General features: G+C 43.2%; 4 protein-coding genes across 9 annotated transcripts in view; 3 read left to right on the plus strand and 1 right to left on the minus strand.

The window, feature by feature from the left end:
* Positions 1-207: 207 nt before the first annotated feature.
* Positions 208-8,926, plus strand: ACTL6A (actin like 6A). 2 transcript variants are annotated; one of them, XM_064385327.1, is made up of 14 exons: positions 208-360; positions 1,116-1,192; positions 1,388-1,562; positions 1,928-2,028; positions 3,283-3,380; positions 4,058-4,152; positions 4,372-4,478; positions 4,563-4,652; positions 4,827-4,888; positions 5,212-5,326; positions 5,636-5,716; positions 6,636-6,731; positions 7,726-7,812; positions 8,387-8,926. In XM_064385327.1, exons 1-14 carry the CDS (start codon positions 336-338, stop codon positions 8,465-8,467), a joined length of 1,290 nt encoding a protein of 429 aa, XP_064241397.1. In that variant the 5' UTR covers positions 208-335; the 3' UTR covers positions 8,468-8,926. The 2 variants fall into 2 exon arrangements, with proteins under 2 accessions (XP_064241397.1, XP_064241398.1); XM_064385328.1 differs by lacking the exon at positions 208-360 and adding an exon at positions 702-859.
* Positions 8,386-21,355, minus strand: MRPL47 (mitochondrial ribosomal protein L47). Of its 2 annotated transcripts, none has more exons than XM_064385336.1 (7): positions 21,266-21,355; positions 13,949-14,091; positions 13,329-13,389; positions 12,597-12,693; positions 11,891-12,021; positions 11,518-11,613; positions 8,386-11,100 (listed from the first exon to the last, which is right to left on the minus strand). In XM_064385336.1, exons 2-7 carry the CDS (start codon positions 14,088-14,090, stop codon positions 10,983-10,985), a joined length of 645 nt encoding a protein of 214 aa, XP_064241406.1. In that variant the 5' UTR covers position 14,091; positions 21,266-21,355; the 3' UTR covers positions 8,386-10,982. The 2 variants fall into 2 exon arrangements, with proteins under 2 accessions (XP_064241406.1, XP_064241405.1); XM_064385335.1 differs by lacking the exon at positions 21,266-21,355 and adding an exon at positions 14,717-14,871.
* NDUFB5 (NADH:ubiquinone oxidoreductase subunit B5) lies at positions 15,005-19,287 on the plus strand. Its single transcript, XM_064385337.1, has 6 exons — positions 15,005-15,184; positions 15,636-15,724; positions 16,610-16,676; positions 17,357-17,418; positions 18,382-18,488; positions 19,032-19,287. Exons 1-6 carry the CDS (start codon positions 15,034-15,036, stop codon positions 19,150-19,152), a joined length of 597 nt encoding a protein of 198 aa, XP_064241407.1. The 5' UTR covers positions 15,005-15,033; the 3' UTR covers positions 19,153-19,287.
* A 52-nt stretch (positions 21,356-21,407) lies between the features above and the next one.
* The window catches only part of USP13 (ubiquitin specific peptidase 13), a 49,797-nt gene continuing 47,202 nt past the window's right edge, over positions 21,408-24,002 (plus strand). For 3 of the 4 annotated variants that reach the window (XR_010346132.1, XM_064385338.1, XM_064385339.1), the window contains exon 1: positions 21,408-21,776. Coding sequence is in view for 3 of the 4 variants with exons in the window: in XM_064385338.1 (XP_064241408.1) it covers positions 21,624-21,776 (153 nt within the window). In the remaining variant the exon portion in view is untranslated. Of the gene's footprint in view, positions 21,777-21,964; positions 22,565-24,002 lie in introns of those variants that run through there. The other variant, XM_064385340.1, reaches the window with a different exon arrangement.

Consider the following 24,002-nt stretch of genomic DNA (forward strand, 5'->3'; position numbering starts at 1 on the left):
CTCCCCTCACACCGCCCCCCCGCCCTGCACTCCCTGCCTGCCCGCCCTCCGCGTCCGGCGTCACGATTGGCTGTCCGCGCCAAGGCCCCGCCTCCCGCCGGCCGGGATTGGCCGGTTCTGCCCGCGCGGCGCTGCCATTGGCGGGCGGGCGACGGCGCTGCGGGTCGGGCCGCGCCGCGGGCGGGGAGCGTGGCCGGGGCGCTTTTGTTGCTGGGTCGGCGGCGAGAGGAGCGGGCGGGGAGCGCGGGGCCCGCGGACACCGGGGCAGGCGGGGAGCGGGGCCGGGCGGCGCGGCGCGGGCACGGCGGACGGCGGGGCCGGGCCCAGCGGCAGCCATGAGCGGCGGCGTGTACGGGGGAGGTGAGTCCGGCGCCGCCCTCCCCTCCCCCGCCCCGCGAGGCGGCGCGTGCGGCCCCGGCGGGCGCTTCCCGCCTCCCTCAGCCCGGCCCGGCGCTGCCGCGGCCCCGCCGAGCCCCACGCCCGAGGAGGAGGAGGCTCGGCGGGCCTTGTTTATGTCCTTGGCGGCCCCGAGGTGCCTCCGGCGGGCACCGCGGCCTTGGGCAGGGCCCGCAGTACCAAGGTCCGGAGAAGGTCCCCGCACTTCGCGTGTGGTTCCCCCGAGCCCCTGCGCCTGTGACAGCCGATGGTTTCCGACGGGTTTCCTTTAGGATGCGCATAGATCAGCGGGGATCGGGCCCGCAGGGATGGGCGCTTGCCGCTCTGACCCCTTCCCTCACACGGTTGATGTTTTCAGTCCCACCTTCCTCATCCTCATCACCCGCGGGGGCTCTGGGCTCGCCTGGCTTCGTGTGAAGTTAAAGTAGAACTTTTTGAAAGTTTCATCTCGCGATCCGTTTAGGTGCTACTGCGTTTTCCCTCTTCTACTGAAATTCTGTTCCTTACGCCAAAGGGATTGCACTGCCCCAGTTAAAGCCTGTCTGCAGTTTTCCAATAGCTCTCTGGTAGCGGGAGTTCTGAATAGAGAAGTTTGTCCTCGCTTTGTAAAAGATCCCTTGGTTTTCTTGTCTTGCTTTCCCAGTAAAGCAGGCAGTGGGCAGGGAAAGGCCAGGGCTGCAGAAGAGTGTAATAACCATTTTTATTAACAATCTTTTCAGATGAAGTTGGGGCTCTGGTTTTTGACATTGGCTCGTACACAGTGAGAGCAGGCTATGCGGGCGAGGACTGCCCAAAGGTGAGAGAATCTGTGCCTCGATGGCAGGTCAACATGAATTCCTGCCTTAAAAAGTCTTTGCAAATTACAACCCTTCTGAATACGTTGGTGTTTGTTCTGACTGTATTGTATAAAGAAACTTCTGAATTGATGAGAAAAACACCAACTTGCAGAACATCACTAATCCTTCTGTACTGCCTGCCTCTTGCCTTGCAGGTGGATTTTCCAACAGCCATTGGTGTGGTGCTGGAAAGGGACAATGGCAGCACCCTGATGGAGATAGATGGTGACAAAGGCAAACAAGGGGGACCGACTTACTACATAGACACTAATGCCCTGAGAGTTCCAAGGGAGAATATGGAAGCCATTTCACCTTTAAAAAATGGAATGAGTATGGTGCTCTTGTCTTTTTCTACCTGATTTTAAAATAGCATTGCCAGGCTGCAGGAAGTCACGGTCGTGTTGACAGATGTTATGTACAGCAACAGAGGCTGTAAGAACAGACTCCTAGCTTACAAATTGCATGGAAATGTGGTTAGTTTTTACTATTAGTGGGCTTTCAGCATAATTGGTGAAGTCATGGTGGTTGTGGAAGAAGAGAATTCTGCAGATCTGTTAGAGGATGTGTGTATCTGCTGAGGACAGCTTTTTACTGAAGAGCTGTGTGCAATAAATTAAATTGGAAAGCCTTTGTGTGTTTATGAAATGAAACAAAACTTGGAAGTAACTAACCTGTTTGTCTCAATGTTGTTACAGTTGAAGACTGGGATAGTTTCCAGGCAATTTTGGATCACACTTACAAGATGCATATTAAATCTGAAGCAAGTTTGCATCCTGTCCTTATGTCTGAAGCACCAGTGAGTAAAAGCAGCTGTGCATTTTGATAAGTCCTTTTGATAACTCTGTGAACATTAGACCTGGATAAGTCTGACAATGGCTTGTAGGTGACAAGTGCTAAAACTTAGCTACAGAAATGACAATTTAAAAATACTTGGACAGCTTCCGGAAAATGTCTAAAAAAACCCTCAATTTGAAACAGTTCATATGAGTTGTATTAGAAAGTATTTACAATATGCTATTGTCTTTCACTTACTGAAAAGAAGCCAAAAGTTAAAAAAAGAAATTTTGCTGCCTAGAATAAAAAGAAAAAATATGCTTGTATTTTATATTTTAAGTTACACTTAATAAAATGCCATGAAAAGTCTTCTTTCATTCAGCTTTACAAGGAATATTAAATGACACAGAATAATACTTATAATGGTGAAGTTGTAATTTTTCTGTCTTTGTTTCTGTAAGTGGTCCTGTAAGGCAGCTGAAGTGGATAAATACAAATTTCTGGGAAAATCTGGACAAGGTTTCTGTCATTCTAAAATGCTCAGCATTTGAAGGCAGATCTTGAATTCAGAGTAGAAAAGGTAGACATGCCATACACGAGTGATGCCTTTCTTTAATAAAACCTTAGGAAAAGGATTTTCTTGAATTTCATTGTTCCCCTGTGTTGAATCACAGCTTGTGGAGTGTGGATGAATTTGCAGTGGCTGTTTGATGGCTCAGTGGGTGTCTGAATAGAGACATTCCCATTGAATTTCTCCTTAAAAACCTCATCCTACTTTCTTGTATTGGCTTGGAAAAAACTTCACCTTTTCAGTTATGTGCTGAATATTTAAGATCTATCTTGGCTTAATCACAACTGCAGTAGAACTGTGGAAAGATACTTTGGGAACTGGAAAGTCTGGATTTATTTTTCTTCCCACTGGGCAAGTTCCTTCATGTATCTTCCCCCTTGTAAAAGGCAAGGTGCTTGCTTTAGACAGTTCTTTGGGAACCTGACACTGGGAGAGCTGTAGAAGTGTAAAGAAATGTATTGTAACATGAAAGGTGTGTAGCACTTTTGTGTGACAGATAAACATTGATGTGTTGTAGTGTAAGTGGAATGAAAAATGTTTTAAAGACATAAATGACTAGAAATCCATTTATGTAGAATTTTGGTGTCATTGAAACTCTGGCTACAATTTCTCTAATAACTTCTTTATTGTGTTAGCAGTGTGTTAGTGTGCAAATACAGCTTCCTTTTGGTCACTTCCTTGTGGTTTGGGTTTATTATTTTTTAGTGGAATACCAGGGCAAAGCGCGAGAAACTGACGGAATTGATGTTTGAACACTACAACATCCCCGCGTTTTTCTTGTGTAAAACTGCTGTTCTGACAGCGTATCCTTTGAAATGTGTCACTGCATGGTTTTATTTTCCTCCCCCCAGGAAATTATGGGGAACTTTTTCCAGGCAATTCCAAGGATAACAGCATGCCTAACTTTCTTCAATTTGATTTTTTTCCATAAACATCCAGGGAGGAAGTAAACAAATGCATTTTCTCAACTTTAAGGCATTAGAGCTCATTTTTGAAGTTCTCCCAATCTGACTCTGTCCTTGGGGTCAAAGTCTTTTTTTTAATTATGTTTTTTTCCCCACTGTATACTATGGATAAGAATATTACAGACCTGAAATGGTGGTGTTCACACTACTAAATACAGTAATTAGAGCTTGACATTTTCATAGCCTTAAGGGGAATATTTGTAATTATTTTAAACTAATAATATGTTTCCAGCTTGAAGTCTAAATGAGTTGGATGTACTTAGAGCTTGCTGCATAGTAGTGGCATGAAGTCTCTCTTGTGCCTCCAAAGCTTGAGTTAGTTCAGAGATGGAAGTTAAATGCTGCTCTCTCTATGAGCTTGTGCACTTCACAGAAAGATGATACACACTGGAAAATGGCAAATCCTTTTGTGGAGGAAAGGTTGGAGTCCTCATTCCTGGTTATGATTTAATTGTATGGCAGCACTTTTTTTCTAAAGTGAAAATTACAATGTTTTCCTTAATCACTTTGACTAGTTTTGCTAACGGGAGATCTACAGGTCTCATCTTGGATAGTGGAGCAACACACACCACTGCAATTCCAGTGCATGATGGATATGTGCTTCAGCAAGGTATAAACTTTGATGGGTAACAGCACTGCAGTATCAAGTGATTACAGTGACTTCTGCTTGTACAGTTTTGTTACTGCTTTTACATCTCTGTGCCCCCTTAAAAAGGAAAAAAACCCTAATAGTGTTCACTGACAGACATCTGGGAGAGTCTGTTCATGCTTGGATACTTCCCAGGTTAGTTGTTTTGGTTTTTATTTTGGATCCCCTCTTGCCTTCTAGGTATTGTAAAATCACCACTTGCAGGAGACTTTATCACTATGCAGTGCCGGGAGCTGTTTCAGGAAATGAACGTAGAGATAATCCCTCCATATATGATTGCTTCAAAGGTGGGAAAGTAACTTTATTTAGGAAGTGTTGTCTTGAGGAGAGGCTTAAATGTTCATCTGATGACTTGTACCCTGCAATCTCAGGAGGCAGTCCGTGAGGGGTCGCCAGCAAATTGGAAGAGAAAAGAGAAGTTGCCCCAGGTCACCAGGTCTTGGCACAACTACATGTGTAATGTAAGTAGGTCATTCCTCCTGCTCTCACCTCCCAAGTGTTCCATAAGTTTTGTTTGCAAGTGTATCAGTGTTTTCTCTTGAAGAACAAGAAAATCTTTGAAAAATTAGATTATATACATTTTATAAATTGAAGACTAAAATTCATAAAAATTCTTGTTATTTTTAACTCCGCAGTGTGTCATTCAGGACTTCCAGGCTTCTGTCCTCCAAGTGTCAGATTCAACCTATGATGAACAGTATGTTACTTTCTTCTTTCTTGTAAAATCTGTTACCAGTTGTGCATGTGGTACTCAGCCTGTTCACTGCTGCTGGATGGTTTTGTTATGGAAGAAGGTTTTATATAAAATTGGATGATTTATGGAAGTAGGACTACTTCATCTACCCAGGTGATAGTTTTTTGTTGAATATTCCAAGATGAGATCATAATAAATATTATTGGAAGTGTCAGTCTTATGAATATCAGTGTTCTCATTGGAACTGTAGTTTTTAACACTATTGGATAAGTTGACATCCTGTTTAGAGAGCACTTTAATGTGTTGCTTTCTGCCTGATGCTCCAGGGTGGCAGCACAGATGCCAACAGTTCATTACGAGTTCCCCAATGGCTACAACTGTGACTTTGGTGCTGAGCGTCTGAAAATTCCTGAGGGATTGTTTGACCCTTCCAATGTAAAGGTAAAACCACTGTGAAGCTGTGGTTGGAGGGCTCTGCATGACTAGGCTGGATTTGGATGTATTTGCACTGTGGGGTTCTCCTGGGGGTAGAGTTTGCCCGTCTTGAATTACAGCTGGGGAAGGGAAGGATGAAATGTTCAAATTGGGTGGTGATGAGCTGACTGGAAAAACAGGGATATTTTTGTTCCTTCCCTAACAAAATGCTTAGCTCCCTCTCCAGTAATACTTGTAAAATTCAGCTCATTCAGGGCTTTTCTATGCCTTGCTCTCTTGAAGCAGTGATGTGTAGATTGCTGATTTTCCCTGCAGGGTTTATCTGGTAACACGATGCTGGGTGTGAGCCACGTTGTCACAACAAGCGTTGGAATGTGTGATATAGATATCAGGCCGGTAAGTGTCACCCAGCCAGGCAGTATTTTAAGGCATAGATATTTCTGTGCCAATACATGTTTTTGGGACTAGAACAGCAACAGTGAAGAGATTTCCTAGGATAACGATAAATATGTTGGAATAATGCTGTAAGTATTATTTATTTGTATATAGGGATATGTACCATTAATGTTTTCTCTTACAAAATGTTAAATCAGGACCTTTTACTTAGTGTTTCTACCCATATTTAAAAATCTGATGCACAGATTTTGTGGCTGGCGCTGCATAATTTGGATTGGACTGGCTTCAGATAAGCGTTTACGTTTCTAACTTGAAGTGTTATCTTCAGATTTTTAGGCAGCGTTATGTTTAGAATGTACATGGAATTTATAAAGAGGAGAAATTCTAAAGGAAAACATTATTTTAAAAATTAATGTGATGTCTTTCTCAGTTGTCAGTTTGATACAGATTGCATGAGAGTTCTTTTCAACATTTTTTTCCTGTTAACCAGTGTGTGAGAAGGGCTTAGTGGGCCAGGCCATGGTGTGTGTTCACCAACTGCAGCAATAGTGAAATAGAAAACTGCTGTAAGGCTGTGTGGTTTTCTTTTGAGATTGCATTCTGCTGTAAAAAACTCAACAATTTGCATACAGGGGAGATCTGTAGGTTGAGGGTTCTTCATAGTAGAAATTGTTCAGTGAAATCATGTAGAACATATGGCTTCTGCCTTCCTTTTGTAGTTTAATATTAAGTTGCCTTGCAAAATTTTTAAGTGATTAAATAATAAATTGAATTGGGAGAGGTAATACTGTTGGTATCAAGTGATGTAGTATTGTTGTTGACTATATATACTCATGCCACCCTTCTCTGTTGTGAGAAAGAGCTGTTTTCAGAATGATTTCCAAGGTAAAGCTCCAGTTTGTTTTTCTTCTCTTTTTAGGGTCTCTATGGCAGTGTGATTGTAGCAGGAGGAAACACTCTAATACAGAGTTTCACAGACAGATTGAACAGGGAGCTGTCTCAGAAAACCCCACCGGTAAAACAACTCTTCCCATTACTGCACTGAGTTCTTCAACATTTCGCTTTTCTGCCACATAAGTACACAAGGATATTGTGGCTTTGATATTCATAGGAACCTGACAGCTGAAGAGATTTCTGCAGGGTTAAGAAACCTCCCTCTCTAAAGAAAAGAAAGAATTCTTGAAGAGTTTTATACAGAATAAACTCCAACATTCCTTGAGTGTCTTACTGCTCTCCTCTTGCTTTCAGATTGCGATCCCAAGTTCTGCAGTTGTCCCCAAGCAACAGCCAGTATTTCTCCTGATGGTCTCTCTTTTGAAGTGTTGCTGACTAACTTGAGGCACATTCAGTCGTTCTGCCTGAGGTCACTGTTGTGGCAATTGTTTTCCCTTGATTTTGCAGACAACCTAAATCACCAGGTTTTAAATATGCTATGAGTAGCATATTTACATATTTTTTTAATCACTTGATGTCAAAGAAAGTATTGATACCTTGCATCTGAGAGTAGATACAGATTATGATATTTCTTGAGTTTTAGTATTCAAGCAAAAATGTTCTGCTTGGGACAACTCTGTAATGATGAATGTTAGGAGAAACTGAGAAATGTATTCACTGCTTATAATAGCTGAGGAGGAGCCCATTGAAATTCTAAGATTTTATTGCTGTAAGGCATTTTGAAAGCAAAAGGAATGAATGGATCCAAATAAGACTAGATGACTTAAGTGTAGCAATGTAAGTCATTGTAGTCCCAGTGCAGTGTTGGAGGTGACACTACACACTGTGGTATTATTGCTCTCCACCTGCCTCATTCCTTGCCTTAACAAGGTAAAAACCAAATTTCCTGTTCCACTGTGGTTGTTTTGAATTGTAAATGCAGGGCAGATGAGCAGTATTGCAGATATACTAAAATGGACCTTTTTCAGCTGCCTGTTGGTACAGACACCAGGTTCCTTGTGCTGCTTGTCCCTAAAGGTCACCAGCTTAGAGCTTGTTTCTCCTTTTCTGTGCAGAGCATGCGCCTGAAGTTGATAGCCAACAACACCACTGTGGAGCGGAGGTTCAGCTCCTGGATTGGGGGCTCCATTTTGGCTTCTTTGGTTAGTAAACCTGTGCTGTGCTGAACAGCACTGCCACCCAGACACTGATTCCCCAGAAGTGTGCATTGCAGAGTGTGTGCCACGTAATCATAGTCTTGGCTGTCCTCATGGTAAGGGGAAGAGAATCTGTTTTAAAAAGAGGCATGAGTGTTTCCAGTGACAACATATCCTGCCATGTTCTCCCGTTTTTAATGGCAAGGTAAAACCTTGAAATACATGTACTTTCTCTAAACTGTATCTAGTAGACCATGAAAGTAGCAAACCTGTTTCTGCATCATATACCTAATTCTACCAGTTACTGAGCACTGAAATGCTTTCTGGGGGTTAATTTATCATCGTGGGAAAGGGAGACTGCAATCAGCATTTGGTGCTGCACTTCCTGTCTTGAATTTAATCCCTTAGCAATAAAACTCAAGGAAGAGACAGTTAAGCAGGTCAAGTCCTAATACTTCATTTAATGTAAGGACTTCCATGTTTGCCCGCCTAGGAAAAGCTAATCCTGTTTCAGTTGACCATCATTTGTGTTCTGGTATTTTTTCATTGTGCGTTGCTTTTGTTTTCTTTATTTTTGTAGGGTACTTTCCAGCAGATGTGGATTTCCAAACAAGAATATGAAGAAGGAGGGAAACAGTGTGTAGAAAGAAAATGTCCTTAGACCTCTTAACTGTGAAAACTGCTGCCTGCTTGGTGCTCCTTCTGTTTTATAGCTTTAGCATACTCAGGAATGGGATGGACTCCTCTTTGTAGGAAGTTTATATTGGGTTTTTTGCATAATTCAAATTCCATTTTAACAAAGTTAGAAATTTTGAGAGACCTAATTGGTACTATAATAGAAAAAGGATGTTTACGTCCCTTGTAAAGCAATAATTCCTGTAACAAGCATTTTATAATTTTGTATAAATGTCTATTTTCTCTAGTATCTTTTCCTGGGAACAGCTTTACAGGTTAGCTAATAGATAGAGGCATAACCTTGCAAATGCCTGTGCTTATTTATTAATTATTTCTTGTCTAATTTCTTGTCTACTTTCACATACTAGTCTTCCTTGCTGGTACTTTGGCCTTAAATTGCTCTTATTTTTCTCTCAAAAAATAAAATTTGGTCTTTTATATTTGAGCAAGCTTGTGAGTACTTGCAGAGAAAGTTAACTCTGCTGTTTTAAAAGTGAAAGTTTGTATTCAGCAATCTATTTTAGTGTAAACTTTTACTGTCTCACAGAAGTGTTACATTCCGTGGGGTGAATGTTATATTAAGCACTGGTTTGTTAATTTTTTTTATTATGGAGCAGTTTCATTTCAGTAAGCAAGCAATGCTTTCCACCTGATGTCTAAGAATGTATTTAATGCCTTTGTGATGTTGGTGAGAAGCAAAGCCTGTTGAAGACAGGGAAGTTGAGACAAAGAATGGCCTCTCCAAGCCTGGGAGCAGAGTCAGAAGCTTTCAGTGCGTGGCTTGCCCTGCTGCAGGGAGCCCTCGGTGCTGTGTGCTCCAGGCTGGTGTGGCTCCCCTGTGCCTCCCAGCAGGGTCTGTAAGTGCCTGTGTTTGCAGGGGAAGGTGCACTCAGGGTCACAGGAATGGGGATGACTTCGTTTTTCAGCAGAAATCAGCTGTCAAGATGCAGCTCAATGTTGCTTTTAAGCCTAATTTACATTATGTGATGGGCTGTTTTGGGACACAATGAAGTTTTGCTCCATATCTCAAAAGCTGTGGAAAACCAAATAGCATTTAACTGATCTAAAAAAAAAATAAACAGTACTGCTACATTTTTGTATCCTAAAAGATCTTGTGGGTAAATAATTACAAGGCCTCTATTTGAAAAGTTTCACATTACCTCCAAAAAATAAAGTAATTTATCAAACCAATCTGCTTTTGTCTTATCATGAGAATCTTGTGTTGCTCTTTAGACAAAGTTGTTTGATCAGATTTTCAAAGCTACTGCCAAACCATATTTCTCTTGCAAAATGAGGCAAACTGCAGTCACCAGCTCTTGTGATTGTGGAAGAAAAGGACTCAGTCCAGTTTCCATTCAGGTAGAACATGGAACATAACTAAACTGCTCCCCCAGTGCACTGCAGTGGGTGGAGGTTTTAAGCTTTCTTTCTGTGGCATGCTTAGATTTCATGATGCCAAATCAGCTTTTGTCTTCCATTTATCTTAAAAGAATTGCACTACAGTATCTGCTAATATTCCAGCAGCACAGGGAGAGCAAAACACTGCTGGAGGTTTTCTCACACTGTAAAGATTCTGAATTTAAACTGGGAATTTTGTGTGATGCACGGGAGTAAGTGAAGGTCCAAATGATGGATAGAAACATGAAACAGTACTGGTTCCCTTGCAGTGTTTTACCAGATACTGCTGAGCACATTGCTGCCTTAAAGACTGGTATTTTTGACTTCAGTCTAGATTTCTATACCACATCATGTGGAAGTTAAAAGCTTTCATGAAGTGAAAGGTGAAGGTGTTTCCTTCAACTGAGAGCAACAGCAGTACCTACTTCAAGACTATTGCAGCCTTCTTTCAAACATTGCACTGTGCAAAGCATTGTAGAAGTGTTTGAATTTGTCACAGAAATCAAGGTAGGACAACTGTATTAGAAGTTCCCATGAGTATTTTGTACTTTCTAAGAAGCCAGACTTACAGCAGTGGAAAAAATTCCTCACAGCAGTCCAGAGAGCCCATTCACCAGTGCATTTATGCAGAGAGCAAATACACCTTGTGTAGCTTACCTGTAACTCAGGGAAAATATTCAGGGAAGTAGCAGGGAAAATATGACCAGTGAAAAGGCTCATATGTGAGCTTCAGATGCGTTCATGTTTCTGTCTGATTTTAATGTACATGTGTTAAACTAAACCAGGTATATTACCCCTACACTTGTTACTGTCAGATGGCACTCTGTGGCTGCTCTTCACTGTTCCTAATGCATCTTGCACTCTTGTGAGAGCTGGCTAACACATTTGTTCCTGGAAATGTGAGAGATTGGATGATTTGAGTTAGGCACCAAAGCTGCTTTTTAATTCCAGATTGAAAGTTTTTAATTAAAGTCAAATGTGGTATTAAAAACAAAAAAAGCTGGAGACTATCTGGAATGCTCAGTGGAGTTGTTTGTGGTTCCAGAACATGATTCATGTTCCACAGACACTTGACCAGTTGTTTACAGTGCTTTTCCAGCCTGCTACTGGCTCTGGGATTTCACAGCAACATCAGGGAACTTCCTTTCCAAGAGCTTCCGCTTCGTCCTCTCCAGGCTCTGCTGCCTTGCCCTTTTCCGTAAGGATTTTTCAAGTCTGAGTCTGAAACAGAAAAGTTGGTGTAGTTCACTTCCAGCCAGCTTGTGACCACTTTAATGAGCCCCCCCAATCAGACAGAGGCTCTCAGTGATTAGTAACTTCAGTATTCATTTGCTTCTGATAAGTAAAAAAGCCTGCAGAGTAATATTTTTACTCTGCTTCTGAATACCACAGAAGTTCAGCCTCTAGGATGATTTTTGATATTCTGCACTTGGAAGTTACTTTTACAATGCCACAGCATAACCATGTACCTTAGTAACTGAAGTGGGAACAGGAAAAAAGAAACAGAGGAAGCTGTAATTTAAAATAAACCACTAATTTTCAGTCTAGTAGGTGAAAACTGAAAGATTACAGCTATTTTTTCCTTTTAAAATGGAATAAGGACACAAACAGATCAGAATGTCAAAATAATCTTTTTACCTGATGAAGTGATTCACATGAGGCAAGTAAAAGAATCTCTTCTTTTTGTGTTTTTTGTTCAAGTGCCATGGTATTGGCCATTCCTTGTAACTGTACCTGTTGGAGACAGATAAAAATGATTACAGAATGTACATGTTGTCTTAATTCTAGGATTTTACCAGTTTCTCTTAGTTTCAAGTACAGTGATAAAGTGGTCTGGGAAATGGCAGAATTTCTATGTGGGTATTTATTTCCAGCTCTTCCTGGTTTGGTTTTTCACTATCTCCTGTGTTCTGTACAGTCTATGCATCCTTCCTTGACTAGGTAAGGATTTCCTGGGAGAGAGACACCACAAGAAAAACTCACACATTAAAATAAAAAAGGTTTTCCATACCAGAAGGTGCGTCCCAGGAAGTCTTGTCTCCACTCGCCAGGGACTGGCTTTTCATGGCCTGTTTGTAAAAGCCTCAAAGCAATTTCTCTTTCTCTGACAACCAAGTCTATATTTTTCATAGATGTTTCTACCTGGAAATGGTAAAAAGTTTCAGGATGCACCAAGAAAAAACAATGCTGAAAATTTAAAAGATCTCAAAGACTTAAGACAAAGTTTAAAGGCAAAACAAAGGTAAAACATGCTGGAGTTTGATCATGAGTTCTCTCTCAGCAGGCTCTGTGTACTAGTAAGGAATGGGTGCTTCAAAAATCTAATCTGACAGCAGGACAGATATGAAATAACCGACAGTCTCACACTTGATTAAAGACCAGCTGGGTGATGCATAAAGCCAGATCCAATGCTGATGCAGAATTAGAGGAAGCTCTGAGGCAGGGGTCAGAAAGAAGCAGAAGCAAACAGAAGATTTGCTTATGTAGTGGCTGTTGGTTATTTTAGTTTCCAGTGGAGTCTGGTCACAGCCCCAGTAATGCACACTGGACAATGAGAAAACAGCCATGACCAAATTATGACTTCAGCAGTTAGTGCATACACTAAAATCAGGGAAAATAATTTAAAAAAAAAAAGGTCTTTAACAAGCTTACAAACACTTGATCTTTCAGCAATTTTACTAAAGAGTTACAGTTTTTCTGTAGTATGAAAAAGGTACCTTTTCTAAGCGTTCTGGACTTGGCATAGGCTTGCGCTGTCGCTTGGATTCTTGCTCTAAAGTCAAGAGCATGTTCTTTTCTTTCAGCAGGACATACCTGGAGCAGAAAGCACAGTAATTCAAAAATGACTTTGGGATAGCTAAGCAGTTATTCACCTACTGTCTGTAATCCCAAACCCTGCTGGCTTCATATAATGAAACAAAAGAGAAGAATGAGGGAGACGGGTTTATTTAGTCTGGAACAAAGAGGGCTTAGGAGGGAAAAGTTTAACACTGAGTTGTCTTCCATTATCTGGACAAAGCCAGGTTTTTCTCACCTGTACACACAAAAAGTACAGGATAAAGCAAGGGAAAAGCTGTTCACAGTAATGATTAAGTTCAGCCTGAACTTAATGCAGCTCCAGAAACTTCCAAAATCAGAATAAATGCAGGCCTGATGGAATGAAGTGCCCACCCCACCAGAAGGCACTGACAACAAAGCAGGTCTCACTCAAGCAACCCCCAGAGGGTTTGCACCAAACCTGAGCCCTCTGAACTAGACACAGCTGTCCCACAGCCACCTGCAGTGCAGCCTCTGTGCCCTGAGCAGGGCCAGCACCAGGGCTGGTCCAAGCCCAAGGCTGGCTGGAGCCTGCAGAGCTCTGTGCCACACTAAAGCTGCTGGATCACGAGCTCTGAAAAGTGCAGAGCTGCTCTGAAGGAAGAGAAGCTTCTTCACTAAAACTTACTTACCAAAGTTTGTGCAAGTCTTCACTACTCTTGCCCCTTAGCTGCTTTATATTCCATGAATCCCCTGTAAAAGATAAAAAAACACCATTAATTTAATGACACAAAGCTCTCTTATTCTGGAAAATAAAAAGTGCTTCTCTTAGGCTCAGCTGACACAACGGTGTAAAGACCACATGTAAAATACTGCTTGGACAGCCATCCTTGAGGATATTCAGCTTTGCTTTTAAAATACAACAAAAAAAAGGCAATTATATGTAGTGTTTATTTGTGCTTGTAAAAGGCTGGGAGTGCAGAAAGCTGTCAGATTAATCTTTACACTGAACTAGTTTTCTTCCATAGTTCTTACATTTCATCAAAGCACATCTCTTCTGTGATACACTCTCACTTCAGAGCAAGGCAGAGGATTTACAGCAAAACATTTTGCTGCACAGTTGCTATTTGCTTTCATAACCACTGAATACACACAGCAAAAATTAACAAGCATCAAGCTGCACAAGTGGATGTATGTACACATACAGAGAAAAATAAATTTTGTGTAGCTATGAATGCTCTCTATAATGCAAAAAAACCCAGGTCAGATTTCAGCTCAAAGATCACTATCAGACATGCTAAATGTAACTCACCAGACTTTACACTTTTTTCCCCCCAGTTTCCTGGATCATCAAAAAACTCCTCCAGACCTTTCCGAGACACAGTTGTGTGCAGGAGCTTCACCTGATGGAGTATCTCAATTTTCGGTAGGTTCTGGTACAGATTCAGTGCCATTCTGCATAAAAGTTAGAAGGAAAACTATGTATGACAGGGAAAACAATATCCTGCTAAATGAGAGTGTTTGTTTCATTCACAAAGGCACAGCTCCTACACGCAGATCATGGCATGTGGGGAAAAACAGTTTTGGTTAGTCACAAAGATCTCATCTTGGTGTCTTCTCCTCTCCCTCATCTCATCTAATTATCAATTTTCTACACTTAAAGAGATAAATAACAAAAATTAAGGAACAAACTTGAGCTGTGCTGTACAAGAGCACACCATAGAAGCACCGAACTTTTAGCATCGGGAAGGACCTGTGGGGACCATCCAGTCCAAGAGCCCTGCCCAAGCAGGGCCACCTGGAGAAGGTGACACAGGAACGCGTCCAGGTGGGTTTGGGGCACCTCCAGAGGGGGAGAATCCACAACCTCCCCCATGGCCTTAATGGCAAAGGCTGCGGAGAGCCGGGGAAGCACAAACCCCAGCAGCACAGAGGCTGCAGGATTCTGCGGGCCCAGGGAACCGCCTGGCGCTGCCCCTGCACCACGCTGCAGCCCTCAGGGACAGCGGCACGCACGGACACCCGCCTCCCGCCACAGGCCCTCCCCTCCGTGCCCGAGCCCGCCCGGCGCAGTGCATACCCGGGGAGTCCCGGCCGAGCCCGGGGCAGGCGGAGCGCGGCCGTCAGGCCCCGGCCCAGCGCGGCCACGGCCGCCGCCATCGCCCCGCGTCCTCCCGCAGCGCCGGGGCGGGGGCTGCCCTTTTCCAAGATGGCGCCTGCCCGGCCTCACCCGCGCTCTCCCGCCGTACATGGAGCACGGGGAATGCTCTGCCCTTTTCCAACATGGCGCCCGCGCGGCTTCACCTCCACGCCGTCCCTGCGCGCCGGGGGCACTGGGAAGGCTGTGCCCTCTCCCATGATGGCGGCCGCCGGCCCCGCCCCGTGCCAGTGCCAGCCATGGCGGCCATGAGCCGGCTGCTGCGGGCGGCCGCGGCCTGGGCGGCGCGGCGGGCGGGCAGCGCCGGCAGCACCGGCATCGCCGGCAGCACCGGCATCGCCGGCAGCACCGGGATCGCCGGGATCGGCCCCCGCCTCCCCGGCACCCTCGGTACGGCCCCGGCGGGGATGGCGGGGCGGCGGGGCCGGGTGACCTTGCGGAGCGGGGCAGAGGTGCCCTCTGAGGGCCGGGGGCTGAGCAGGTCCCGCTGTGTCCCCGTTCCTGTGGAAAACTACCGGGTTTGGGTGAAAACGGATGGGAACGGGCGGGAGGCCGACCCTGCTGGCGCTGTAATTGTCCATTGAGGCCGCCCTGTGTGGGGACATTCACCGATTCACGTGTTGTTGCTTACAGGTGGGCACAGACCTCTGCCTAGAGTTAGAGGAAAAATAGGTTTAAGCTAACAAAATACGAAATTGCTTCAGGCGAACTGCAGAAAACTCAGCTGCTGTGGCACACTCTTCTTTTGTTTTTATTTTTCCTTTCCCCATGTGTGTTTGACCTTGCCCTGGCGTAAGCACCAGTGGAGTACAAAACCATAATACTCTGGTTCGATTTTCAGTTCCTGTACGGCACAGTGGTGACCATGGGAAGAGAATGTTTATCATCAAATCAACAAGTTTTTATGATTCTCGATTTCTGAGCTTGTTGGTGAGTTAAAAATCCAATGTATTGCATTCAGTGTAGCACTTGCAAATGGTGTAAGAGTGTCTAAAATACAATTTCCTGTGTTTTTTATGCAATAGCATCTGAAATGTGTTGGCACTATTTACATAAACAAGAATTTCAGGTCCTCTTTAAGAATTTTTGGTCACATGGTGTAAAATCAGGGCCAGATGAAGTTCAAAGACTGGCTGTATAGCAAAGGTTGTGATAGATACTTAAATTTCTGCTGTAGTAGCATTCTTAAATTACATGTCTGTGTTTATGGATGCATGACCCACAAATGCTTTCTGCTTCATCCTCCTTTTTGAAACGTATCAGTTACTCCTCTGCAGGGTTTGCCTGCACTTACTTACACCTCTAACAACAGAGGTGAGATTTAGGAAGCCTGACCTGATTTTGACCCCTCCAAAGTCAGGTTTTTGGATAAATCCTTTTATAAGCAGCAAGAGCTGATTGGATACAACTCCCTTCCTGTGATCAGGACTCATTTCTGTGCCTTCCTCAGCTGCAGAGCCCACAGTGGCTGCACTGATTTTGGATTCTTGCCTTGCTGCCAGTGCTGACTGCAGCTGAGTGCTGGAGCCAGCCGTGCCGAGGGGCTGAGGGATTCCAGGGAGGTGTTGCTGCTTGCTGCTGCACAGGCTGACCTGAACGGGCTCAGGGGCTGCCACAGCATCACTTCTGTGTGTTCTGCTTCATTAATGAGCTCATTGCAATCAGCAGTGTTCACACACAACATCCCTTTCCAACACAGAAATGCAAATCTCAGAGTTACTGGCTGTTCCACCATTTTCAGATATTTTCAGATCTTGTGTGAATTTTGTCAGGGTTCTGAGTTTCCCACACTGACTGTTTTTATCCCCTCTACAGAGATTCTATTTATTCCTGACGGGAATACCAGTGGCTGTGCTCTTAACATATATCAATGTCTTCATTGGTGAGTGCTCTCTCAGGGCTAAGCAAAGTGCAGTCAAAGTTACTGAATGGGAATTAAGCATGCTGGATAGAGAAAAAGGACTCTTTTAGGGCTCTCTCTTTGGAAGACCATGGAATAGGCCTAACAAATACAGTAATATTATCTCAGTACACAGAAAATGTTCCCAGTATACTTGCTTTAGTTGTTGATTTTTTAAAAAAACTTTCTCACATAAAAAAAAGTAAAATACATTCTCTCTTCTGGCAGTGAAGTTTAGTAACTTGCTTTAAGACTGCAACTCTGGCTTTTTATCTAGCAAAGATGCCAAAATTCTGCTTGGCAGTGCATGTGTTAAACCTACTGCTGTAATGATATGGAATTAATTTAATAGAGAAATCAGGAAAAGCCCATGCTTTCAGCTCCTATACTTTAAAGGGTATTTCTGTGGACCTGGTCCAAGTTGTTTCTTCTGTGTAGCTGCTAATTTTAGCCTTTTAGTGTGTCACTTAAAATCTCTGAATAGATAATTGCAGTGGGATGTGTCTGCAAAAATTGCAAGTTCAATTTTTCTGAGTAGAGCTCAGGGATTTAGTACTCTTCATGTGGAATAATGATCTTTTCCTTATCTGAAAAGCAGAATATAAGATAGCTTTGGAAAATAATCACAGAGTTAAATATTCTTCCCCTCCTTTCCTTGTCAGGTGAAGCTGAACTTGCAGAGATTCCTGAAGGTTATGTTCCAGAGCACTGGGAATACTACAAAGTGAGTGTAACATGTAAAAGGGTAGCATGCTATGGACAGCCTTTCTCGTGATGATACTTCTGGGAGTAAAATGAATGGAGTATGATGATGTCTGGCAGTGTAGTAAAACTCAAATAGTGCAGTTCTGATTTTGGTAAACTTTTTTGTGGCTTTATGGAACATGTAAAAGGCTGTAGAAAAATCTCTTTAATGACACAAGCAGATGCAAACGCTCTGCATGCAGTAAACTGCTGACACTGTATGCCAAGAATTTTTCTATAATTCCTAAATAGTAAGAAAAGTCCTCTGCATTCATCCCATGCAAGTTTTGTCTTTATTTTTTTTCTACAATGTCTTAAGAAACTGGATTTTAAAGTGACATTTCTTTCTTGTGTTATTTGCCAGTATTGTTTTAAAGTCCCATATCACACACATTTTTGGATCTAGAATTGAGGATTTTTATAGTCACAAACTCAAGGTTGTATGGTTTCAATTTAATTGTATTTTCTTAAAATTAGTCCCTGGCTTCTTGCTGCAAGCACTGTTTTGTTTCTGATAGGAAGTAATTGAATTCAGCAATATTATTGTGACTGTTTCAACTCATTCAGACTTTTGTTCCTAAGGAAATGCCCTCTCTGTGGAAGCAAAATTGTGAAATGTTGCTGATTACAGTAAGATTTGGAGTCAACTTCTGGATTACTGTGGCAGTTTAAGGAACTTTAACAGAAAGAAAATAAATTATATCTTTGTTAAATTTTAATTTTGCTACAGAACAGTCATCTGCAGGTTATCTTGGCATGAGGGATTGCAAAAGAATTTTTAGGGTTCTGATCTCACAAGTAGTTGTGCATGTTTGTAACTTCACGGTTACTATTTGAATGGCAGCACTCATGGTGTCCATGAGTCTTTTCAGGACTGTGGATATACACAGTGACATTTCTACTTGGAAGTTGCACAGACAATCTCTGCTGTTGTGTTTTCCAGCACCCCATAACCCGCTGGATAGCTCGTTATGTACTTGACCCCCCTGAGAAGAACTATGAGAAGGACATGGCCCTGCTTGACGTGGAAGTGAGGAAATCTGAACTGAGGTATGCTCTGTAGCTGGGAGGTTAAAATCCTGATCCATACTGTAGCTGGCTCTGATTGTGCATGACATACTGAGCTGGATGCTGACATAAAGAGCTTTCATGTGTCCCCTGAGTGCTGCCTGCACTGGCTGCTGCCAGAGCGGGAGTCACAGGATCTGTTATCGCTGCCCTCTCAGGCTTCAGGTTACCAGAACAATCCAAGGGCAGGGGGTCTTCAAAGCACTCAGTATTTATAAAGGTGTAGCTCTGTCTTCCTGAATCAGCAAATGGAGCTCTTTTGCCCCTGCTAATGCTCACAGCTTAGAGAAGAACCTGTGATAGAACTGCTGGTATTTTTATTACTCCTTTGTGGAATGACTTGCTGAAAAAAACCCCAAAATAAAAAGATGTAATAGCTCATGTCTTAGCTGAACTCTTCATATTTTGGTCCTACCTATGCTTCAGCAGTATTTATAAACCATTGATGCTAAAATCATTGCTTTGTCAGTAATGCTCAGCATCAACAAACTTCATGTTGATTGTGTCTGTTGCCTTCTTTTTTAGGCTGCTGGAGTTGGAGGCACGCAGACTGATGAGACAGCGGGGAGATGGGCCTTGGTACCATTATGAAACACCTGACAAAAATCTTGTTGATAATTCTATGAAAGCCACACCTGACAATTAAACAATTTTAGGGCAGTGTGCAAGGTCTTCAGTGCATACTGACAAATTGTGACTGGGCTGTGGAACAGACATCCTGCTGTTTGCTGATGGAAATGAATAAACAGTGTTTGTGTTGATTCCAGTACCTTGAAAGAAACTGTGTGGCAGTCAAGTTCATACAGCTATTAAAGGTGTTAATCAGTGGAATTGATATAATGTCAATTGCCAACAATCACTCCTTTCCTTCAGAACATATGTACATGAAACAAGCTGGTAATACTAATTTTCATTTTGTGATTTCTAGTGTTTATAGTTTTAAGTGAAAGATACAAGAAGCTAAGGGTTTTTTCTTTCTCAGTGCTTTGTGTCAAGTAATTTGTGGGAGATAAACATAAGTAGGAAAAGTACCTTCACACACACCTGCCATGCATTTTCAGAACTGTACAGCTGTTCTTCCACACCACTTCTGGCAACTCCTTAGGGAATGTGAAGAGTTCTCTCATCACCTGGCAGGTTTTGGCCACTAGAGGGATGTGTTTCCTCAGGGTCTACAGGCCATGGTACTCTTTGTTTTAAATTTCTCAAGAGTGAGGGAAAGTGCCTCTTACAGTTTGTGACTCTAAATTATCGTATTGAAAAATTCAAAATTATCATATTCAAAATCCTTACTTTTTGAAGGAAATAAGCCCAAACTAAACCCATATCATCTAGCATTTTGAAACTTAAAACTCTATTTTTTTTTTTACATTAGGCAACACTGCACGGATTATTTTAAGCAGAAACTGCCCTGTTTGCTGTTTCCTGGCACTGCCAGACATTAGAAAGACATTGATTTTCTATCAGTGCTTTGCTTGTCCTTTTTGTTAGAATCAGTCTTTCAGGTTAGATGGCTCATATATCTTATTATGGCTCTCATTGTTTATAAATGCTGAGTTATTAATAAGAGAAGCCATTAAAAAAGCACAGAGTCTCCTCAGGTAAAATAAACCTGTCTGACCCTGCATTAGTGTTTTTTATCTATCATCCAATGATGCTCCCAAATCTGATGTAATGTCTGTTTTTAAGTAAGTCTAAAACCACTACATGGACATCACATTCTGCCCTCAGTGTTTCACATTGTTCCCAACACTTGATTTTTTAGTAATAAAAATTGTTGAGAATCCTGTGCTACTCTGTTTACCCTCACAGCCTGCTCATAGCTGGGTACAAACATTTTTCAATTCCATTTTTGTGATTTTCCCAAAACCACCTTTAGAAACTTAATTTTGAGGTAAAAGGTGATTCTGGCAAAGGTCACATCACCTCCTTGGAAGTGATCAATGAGTCCTTGGATATATTGTGGATGATGGGTGGAAGGCAATTCATCTGCTCTCTGCATCTTTTTACATGGACTGGTCATTTCTTTACTACTGTTGCTGCCAGGCATATGTGGTAGTTTTTAGATATTACATGAAAACAGTAGCAATATTTTTCTCCCTACAAAGGTCACTCATTTCTCCCTTCTCTGACGTTATTCTTTAAAAGTGAAGAGCAGAGAGAAACACAGCAAAGGCCAAAAAAGGGCATTTTAAGGTAAAGGTACTGCCCCTGAAGCCATGAAATTGGGGGTTGGCTCCTGGCACTGCCACAGGATTCTTGGGCATCCCAGGCTGGGCATTCCTGTCCTGTATCCCCTGACACTGAGCCGTTCTTCTGGACATCAGGGACATCCCACCTGTGAGCACAGCCAGGTGGGACCTGCCAGAGCCATGTGAGACATAAAATGAGGGGCTGAGAATGAAAATATAAAAATACAGAGGAGATTTTTTACTGTGTGTATTTTATACACATAAGTATATGTGTATTTATACACATACGTATATGGTATATACACATATGCATCTACAGATATAGATATACACTTAGATATATAGACACATGTATATACACATATGAATATGTATATATACACATATACATCTACAGATATATATACACTTACATATATAAACACATATATACTTATATATATATACATTTATATACATACATATACACATATGTATATATATATACATAGATACATACACACACATATATTTATGTAATCTTTAAAAGCTCAAAAATAAATAACAGAGCGTATAAAAGAGTGTTACCGGTCAGAGGGAAACCTGCCCCGGGCTGCCCGGAGAGACCAGCAGCCAAGGCTCGGCGCTGCCCCGCTGGGAGCGAAGGCTCTCGGGCCAAACGCGGGCCCTCGCCGGGAATCCCGCCCCGCTGCCCTGCCCCTCGCCCGCCCCCGCCGGGACCCCCGGGTGCCGCCGCCGCAGCTGGTGCCGCCGCCGCTGCCATTGGATTAAAAATAGCATCTTCCCTCCCCCTGCCCTCCCTCGGGCCCGGCTCCCGCCGCCGCCCTGCCCCGGCCCGGCTGCCCGCCGCCTCCATCGCCCGCGCAGAGCGGCTCGGCAGGGAGGGAGGGCGGGCGGCCGGGAGGGGAGCAGGGAGGGAAGGAGGATGCAGCGGGCCGCGCTCTTCCGCGGCGGCGATGCGCAGATGGCCGCCGGGGACCTGGGCGAGCTGCTGGTCCCCTACATGCCCACGATCCGGGTGCCCAAGTCAGGGGACCGGGTCTACAAGACGGAATGTGCCTTCTCCTACGACTCGCCCGTGAGTGCAGCGAACCACCCCCGGCTGCCTCCGCGCCCCCGCCCGCCGCGGCCCCTTCCCCTCGCACGCTCCCCGGGCCGCTGCCTCCCCTCAGGCTGCGGGGCCGCCCCGGTCCCTGCCCGCACCTGCCGCGGCCCCTCGCCCGCCGGCGCTGCCCAGCCCGGGGGCGCGGCGCTCCCGCACATCGCTGCCGGCTCCTTCCTGCGTTTGTTTGTTTGTTTATTTCCCTCCTTCGAGGCGCTCTGAAGTGGTTGCTTGGACACGGGGATTTTGTGGTTTTGGGGAAGCTTCCCTGCTTGCTCTGCTTGTCGCGGTGTGCCTGCTCCACCCGGAGCCCTTTTGCTTTCACACCGAGGTAGTTCAAAAGGGAGTGTTGAAATGGCCTTCTCCTTGGTCTGCTTTGGCGAGAGGATGTCAATTATTTTGCTTTCCTACTGCCTCGGTGCTCATTCTGTTCAAACTCTTCAGAGAAAGCTTCCGAGCTAAAGGCTTATCCTGAAAATCAGCGTGAAAGTTCGTGAAACACTTTCTCCCCCGAGGTTTCAGTTGCATCACTGAACTTCAATGGACTTGTAGTATTTCCCCACCAGCTTGGTTCCTTTGCTGTTAAATGAATGTTTCATGTGCAGTAAACTTTCTGTGGTGTTATTTCTATGGTGTCTTAAAAAACATCCTCCAGCTCCACAGATTGCATGTGGTCCATGGCAGATTTGGGGCCTGACTCAGTTTTTAACTTCACTGCTAATACTGGAAGCCTTCATAAATGGGCAGTGCTTCATAAGAAACAGGTGCTTAGAAATTAAACTTTTTCAAAAGAGGTTGAAAATTTTATTAGCAGCTGCTTCTGCACAGGAAACCGAGGTTTCCCAAAGGTGACTGAGCACTATATGTTGATGTCAGTGGCAGCAATCAGAAGGAAGCTCATTGCATTGCAGAATATTCAATGTTCAGTACATTTCAGACACATTTTTGGAATCCTTTATCCCCTTCTATTTAATAATTCCCCCTCTCTTTGATAATTCCTTTTAATACAGAAAATCAGACTTGATTTTAAAGGTGACTCAGCTGTCTGGTGTTCGTCATGTCTTGTTGAACAGAGGTTATTTTTACCCACACTCTTCAGATCTCAAGTGTCACCCAGCAGCCCTGACTGTACTGGGCTGATTAGAGCTGCCAAATCGGACTCCACCGCAGAGGCGATAATTGCATTATATACTTAAGGAGGTTTTGGCGGGGGAAAATCAATATACCACATTCTTTCCTTCAGATTTCTGCTTGGGTGAACACATGGTTGATGTTTTTAGTAACACTTTCAGGCTTCTTCGATATTGTGGTTTATGAAAAGTTTCTGTTAACAAGTAGGAAGGGATATAAAATACTGCTACAGAGTGAAAAACAATCAATCACCACCCCCTGCAACAAGCCTCAGTTGAACACAGCTAAAGCTGTGTTTACCTAAACAATATGTTTGAACAAAACATAAAACATTTGAGCCAAGCTTAACAGAAACTATGGATGAAAGTAGCAGAAGGAGTGGAAAGCAGTATGTATGATTTTTTTTTAAACTAAGAAAAAAACCTTTTGAAATTATCAGGAAGAGATTTCAGATTTAGGAAAATGTTGCCCTCCAATGTAAAAGCTTCTTGTTTAAGTTGTGTTATGGGCATTCACTAGGCAAAAGGCTTGGCAGTACCAGTGAAAATAAAAGCAGCCTCAGTTTTTGTTCTTTCCCTTTTCAGCTTTTCAGCCCATACCACTCCTCTGCTTAGCTGAGTGAAAGATTTCCCTCAGTTTTTATTTTAAATTCCCATATAATCTAATAGATACTTGGATATTGTTTGTAGGGTGGAGATTCTAAGGGGCATATGTAATGTGTGCTTTCTAGGGTAAAACACTGTAATTTACAAATTGAAAATAGCAAAACTGTGTTCTTGCAGTATTTCATTCAGAAGGAAAGTGAAAGGATACAGACAGGTTGTTTCTTGGCTCAAGAGCGATGTTTATGTTTTGTAGTAGGTTGATTTTGTGACTTACTTTATTAGGTTATTGATGTATTGCCTAAGTGAGCCTCTTCCTCTTGAGGTACCTGCCTCTTTTTGAAAGAAGATACACTGTTGGCCCTGTTATAATGTTCAAGAATTAAAAAAATAACAAACCACTCTTGGTTTTGTTAGCCATGCTAAAATTCCAGATTGCTTTTTGCTGGAGGAGTTTTTTTCTCATATA

This window comes from Passer domesticus, chromosome 11 (assembly GCF_036417665.1).
Source record: "Passer domesticus isolate bPasDom1 chromosome 11, bPasDom1.hap1, whole genome shotgun sequence".
Taxonomy (NCBI): Eukaryota; Metazoa; Chordata; class Aves; order Passeriformes; family Passeridae; genus Passer; species Passer domesticus.